At 35.5% G+C, this 5989-nt stretch overlaps 2 protein-coding genes across 3 annotated transcripts in view; both read left to right on the plus strand.

The window, feature by feature from the left end:
• The window catches only part of LOC111706798 (mediator of RNA polymerase II transcription subunit 25), a 26994-nt gene that overhangs the window by 16926 nt on the left and 4079 nt on the right, over nt 1–5989 (plus strand). The window contains exons 7-12 of the mRNA XM_023479737.1: nt 569–727; nt 1046–1129; nt 3578–3708; nt 4832–4955; nt 5196–5360; nt 5780–5845. Of these exons, the coding sequence (XP_023335505.1) occupies nt 569–727; nt 1046–1129; nt 3578–3708; nt 4832–4955; nt 5196–5360; nt 5780–5845 (729 nt within the window). The remainder of the gene's footprint in view (nt 1–568; nt 728–1045; nt 1130–3577; nt 3709–4831; nt 4956–5195; nt 5361–5779; nt 5846–5989) is intronic.
• The window catches only part of LOC111706796 (protein arginine N-methyltransferase 9), a 33551-nt gene that overhangs the window by 7670 nt on the left and 19892 nt on the right, over nt 1–5989 (plus strand). The gene's annotated exons all lie outside the window — the stretch shown is intronic.

Consider the following 5989-nt stretch of genomic DNA (forward strand, 5'->3'; position numbering starts at 1 on the left):
TACTCCTATTAGCTACTCCTGTAGCTGTTGTAGAGGGTACTCCTATTAGCTACTCCTGTAGCTAAGTTTGTAGAAAGTACTCCTGCTCCTGTTAGCTACTCCTGTAGCTTTGGTCTACTCCCGTAGTTGACAGTAGAGGACAGGGTAACCCTTAAAAATCACCAATGTTTTAATTTTGTTCATTAAACAGTTTATAAATAGATTTTCACCTTAGGCTATTAATCCTGACCCCCGCTTGCTCATAGTTTATACTTAATGGTGAGAAACCATCTGAAAATATTCAGATTTAAAGAAAGAGGGAATTTTTAAGAACTTCAATATTTTGCAGATAATGTAATCACAAAGTTTATCGCCAGGAAAGTTTCTTGCACTAGTCTCACTTCTCCGTTTAAGTCTCCTAGAATGGAGATTTTATTAATTGAGTTTCTTTTAGTTCTTAAATGTAACAGAAAGCACGTTTTCAGTATTTTTTTTAAGTGACATCATATAAAGACATCTGCCAACAGTTCCTTTTCTTAAGTGTATTTATTGATAAAGATAAGTTGACTGTATAAGATAAACTTCCTAGGATTTGCGTCACATGGTTCTACTACGCGGATTCAGTTTAGAGGAGAGACCAATAACCCCTAAACCTCCTCCTGCCTCCTCCCCAGGGTTCCAGATACCTCCTAATCATCAGCAGCAGGGGCTCATCAACCAACCTTCACAGTATATTAACCAACAACAGGTTAGTTCAGTTAGATAGCTAGATAGTTCATCTAGAATCAGACAAAACCGAAATCAAATTGTCTTTGTTATGTTTCTCAAATGGACTGTTAACGTCACCCTGTTCAAGACAACGGGACCATTGAAACCTTTTTCTGAAAAACAATATGAAATTTATCCATGTTTTTCTATCTGAAGTCAATCATTTCCAATTGTGGTTTATCTATAAAAGTGGTTTGTGGATTTCTGAAATCATGGAGAAATTGTTAGAATTAGACAATTTTCTAGACAGCAAAAAAAGCTTTCTCATTATTATTTATCTATATTGTTTACTGTGAAGGTATCTAGTGGTGGACTAGTTGGACAACCTGGAGGTGTTCAAGGCAATCAGACAATACTACAGAGTGCTCTTTCACAACCTCAGGTAATAAAGGGAATGTCATGGTTCAAGTAACAAAGGGAATGTATGATCAGTCCTGGTTCAATTATTAAAGGAAATGTATGATCAGTCCTGGTTCAGGTATTAAAGGGAGTGTCTGATTAGTCCTGGTTCATGTATTAAGGGAGTGTATGATCAGTCCTGGTTCAGATATTGTTTATTTATTGTTTATTGTTGATTAATCCTCTGGATCTCTTATAAGAGTTATTATATCATATCTGTTCGGTTTCATAGTAGTAAACCTATCGTGTAAGAATTCCCATTATTACACGGTTCAGAAGGAACAATTTTAATATTGTTCGCTTCCTTGCGTTTAAGAATGCTTATTCTTACACTGTAGGTGTAGTATTTTCATTATTTAACGCTCAGACCGTGTAAGAATTTTATTATTTAACGCGCAGACCGTGTAAGAATGGAAATTATTACACGGTCGGAGCGTGAAAGAATGCAAATTCTTACACGCTCCAAGCGTTAAAGAATGAAAATTATTTCACTAGTTGAAGAATATTCATTCTTACACGGTTATTAAATATTATGAATATTTAAAATAAATATACATACTTCATTTTCAGACACATCTTCAGTTGAGAAAAATGCTTCAGTGCGGTATTCAATTTTGGCCGGCCTACTTTCTCATTTCTAACAAACTTCCCCTAAATTAAATTAAATACAGTATTCAAATATTGGTTGTACAATGTACATTCTATATAATAAAGGAAGACTTTCATATATATGCCGGATCCAGTGGGCTGAAATGTTTTTGTGGACACTCATGGGTGACAGGGGGGGGGGTGTTATATAACGTATAACATTCATCTTATAAAACAAACCTTAGGAGTAACACGCATTGTGAAAAAGAAAGTCCAAACGAATCTTTCTAAATCTGTATCATCATAGAGAGAAATATCTCTGTTCTCCTTAGTTTGATCTGAAACCCAGGATATGAACTGTTTGTAAATTATCTCTCGATCCCGTTCTGTCGCTTTGGCTAATCCACCCCCACTCTCTATCTTCTCCTCGTCTAAAACACTTAACGGCACATTTCTTGGCATGCTAGATCTGAATATAGTAATTATTGGAAATGACAATCTAGCTACAAACGTGCATTACAAAATAGAAACCAAAACTAACAAAACTAACTAAACAATGACACGACATGCAATATGTAACGTTAAATCAAATGAAAAATAAAATAAAAGGACAGAGACAATCAAGAAAGAGGTTAAACTTAAATACGAAAACTTGTTCACAACGCTTTTTATTGTCAGTTCTTCCAACTTGAAATATTCATAATTCACCTGAAAAAAAACAATTAGTTAAATTCAATAGGGTATGTGCTCATGAAACCTCACAATTATGATATAATATTAATCTTATGAGGAAAAAAATGTAATAATGGAATTCTTAAACTCGATGAAATAATCTTGATACATTCTTTAACTCAGGCCTGCGGCCTTCGTTAAAGAATGTATCAAGATTATTTCATCTCGTTTAAGAATTTCCATTATTACATTTTTTTCCTCATAAGATTATCATATTATGAGGATGATTTTGTTTACCTAAGAGTTGCTGATTGTTCTTTCTGGTTTATTTTTTTTCTTTGTTCTGCATGTCTCTTACAGCAGCTCACGGATGCCTTCTATATTTGTCACAACTTCTTTTGAAGGGAGTGTATGATCATTCTTGGTTCAAATTATTAAAGGAAGTATATGACCATTCCTGGTTCAAGTATTAAAGGTAGTGTTTGATTAGTCCTGTTTCAAGTTTTAAAGGGAGTGTACAATTACTCCTGGTTCGGGAATTAAAGGTTCTGTACAATTAGTCCTGGTTCAAGTATTAAAGGAAGTGTATGATCAGTCCTGGTTCACGTATTATAGGGAGTGTATGATTAGTCTTGTTTAGGTGTTAAAGGGAGTGTATGATTAGTCATTGTTTAGGTATTAAAGGGAGTGTATGATTAGTCATTGTTTAGGTGTTAAAGGGAGTGTATGATTAGTCATTGTTTAGGTGTTAAAGGAAGTGTATGATTAGTCATTGTTTATGTATTAAATGTAGTGTATGATTAGTCATTGTTTAGGTATTAAAGGGAGTGCATAATTAGTCCTGGTTTAGGTATTAAAGGGAGTGTATGATTAGTCATTGTTTAGGTATTAAAGGGAGTGTATAATTAGTCCTGATTCAGGTATTAGAGGGAATGTATGATTAGTCCAGATTCAGGTATTAGAGGGAGTGTATGCTTAGTCCTGATTCAGGTATTAGAGGGAGTGTATGATTAGTCCTGATTCAGGTATTAAAGGGAGTGTATGATTAGTCCTGGTTCAAGTATTAAAGGGATTGTATGATTAGTCCTGGTTCACGTATTATAGGGAATGTTGATTAGTCATTGAGTGTATGATTAGTCCTGGTTCAGGAATTAAAGGGATATTTGTTTAGGATAACACTACATTGAAAGAATTGCTTGGCAAGAAACCTCTTCCCATCAACCAAGGTTGGAACTTCCCAGTTCGAGGCCAGCTTCCCCAGCAGCCTCTGGTCAATCAGATACAGCAGCCGGTTAATCCTAGGTAACCACGGGTAGAGGACTCAATTATTAGTGTGTCAGTATCTGGAAAATATCGAGATTTCTTAGAAAAGTATTGTGTCGCAAATTGCAATTAACAGGAATATTTCTCCAGTAGAAAAGGAATACATCTTGACATATACTGCTGCTAGTGCTTTCATGTTTTATTTAAAAGTTAAATTACTCAAGCGATAATCTTAATATAAATTGGGTATTGGCATTTCCAAAATGTGGTCTGCCTTTTTTGTGCTCTTAAAAATTAATTATATATATTTTTTAACCGTGAATGTTCTATAACTTTTAAATTTTTAAAATACAAAGAAGGTAGACAAGGTGCCATGACAAACTCCTGAAAGACAAACTCCTGCAAGACAAACTCCTGACAAGAACTCCTGACAAGACAAACTACTGAAATTATGAAATTTTTCTCTGAATGAAATATGAGAAAATTCATAAACTTTAGGAGAAAAAATCCGCAAATATCCTAGAAAAAATTCTCAATCTTTAGTAATTTGAATATGCTTCAACCAGCAAAGTATTACAATGATCAGAATAACCAGCAAATTTATTATTATTTATTTTTTGTTATTTAGGGTTAGGTTAGGTTAAGACACTTTCTGGGCCGAGCTCTGCGGCTAGGACAGGCTAGGGGGCCGAGCGCTGCGGCTAGGACATGCTAGGGGGCCGAGCGCTGCTTTCATGGGTTAGGTTAGTTAAGACACTTTCTGGGCCGAGCGCTGCGGCTAGGACAGGCTAGGGGCCGAGCGCTGCGGCCATGAAATAGGTTAAGTTATGAGACTTTCTGGGCCGAGCGCTGCGGCTAGATTAAATATAAATTGTGAAACATTTTTTTTAATTTGATATTATGGAGTTTGTATTTCAGAAGTTTATATTTTCAGGAGTTTGTCTCGTCAGGAGTTTGTCTTTTAGGAGTTTGTCTTTTCAGGAGTTTGTCTTTCAGGAGTTTGTCTTTCAGGAGTTTGTCTTTCAGGAGTTTGTCATGGCGCCGGTAGACAACGTTTTGGAGTAATCAATGCGCAGTCTCATAAAAGTTGATTAAAGCCAATCTTTTAAAGTTATTTTTAATTTTCATGTTTATTTGGACAAACGGGACACCTACTTTTTAGATTCCCTGGAACCCCGGTCCAAGGAGTTCAGGGTATGCCAGGAATGGTTCATCAGTCCACCTCAGGTCAGATGGCAGCTATGCTGGGGAACCAACCTCTTATGTCTGGGGGTATGACAAGTCAGGTAAAAGAAAAGGTTTAATTAATAGTTAAATACCATGAAAAAGTTTTTGAATCTTTTAAAAATGTGTTGTTTTTATAAAAAAAAAAGAATATTAACTAAAATACTGATTAGGGGGGAAAAATGAAAAATTTGACATCAAAAGGCAACTTTAATAAAAAAAATTATATTTAACTAAAAAATCTAAATAATGCGGGAGATTATTTTTGAAACTATAAACCCTTTAAGATTCCCCTGGTTCAGGTTTCTATGGTTGGTATGGGTGGAGGTCAAGGAGTATCTGGAGGTTTAGGTGTATCTGGAGGTCCTGGAGGTCTAGGTGTACCTGGAGGTCAGGCTGGTCAGCGCAATCCTCAACATCGTGAACGAGAGATTATCTGGAGCGGGGAGCTAGAATGGCAGGAGAAGGTTGTTAGATTTTATTCAAAGAGATCGTTCATTTATTTTAAAATTAGCTAGGGAACCCAGCTTCGGCAGGAAACTATATTTTCCCGTTTAATGTCAACTCATTTAATTTAAAATTTGAAATCCAACGTAAAGTCAGTCCGGTGGTTATACCGAGTTGCCATTCAAATTTTGAGGCAAATCGGTCAAGGGGTTTTTGAGTTATACAAACAGACAAACAGAGATTACTACTTTATAGTTTAAATACATGAAGACAAACAAATTAAAACGATTGTGCCAATTAGAAACACAGCTGTGCCAGGATTTTATTAACATTTTCCATTCATTGGAATGTTGACAAGGTGTTAGATTTTAGATTAAGGGATTCAAATAATTTATCTTGTTATGATGTAAATGATGTATTCATTAAGTTTTTCTTTAAGGTGAAAGATGGACCAGCTGATCAGAAAATATCTCATAGTGTGGCATGTACAGTCTCCACCAGCAAGGTATGTACCGTAGTTAAGACTGTAACTTCAGACATGAATGTTTAGATATTGATGCGAGTAAGTAGGAAAAAGCAGTAAAATAAGAGAAAGCGAAAGAGATTTTTAAACAAAGACAACAGAGAAAGGAGTTGGGGGGGGGGGGGC

This window comes from Eurytemora carolleeae, unplaced genomic scaffold (genome assembly GCF_000591075.1).
Source record: "Eurytemora carolleeae unplaced genomic scaffold, Eaff_2.0 scaffold163, whole genome shotgun sequence".
NCBI lineage: Eukaryota > Metazoa > Arthropoda > Copepoda > Calanoida > Temoridae > Eurytemora > Eurytemora carolleeae.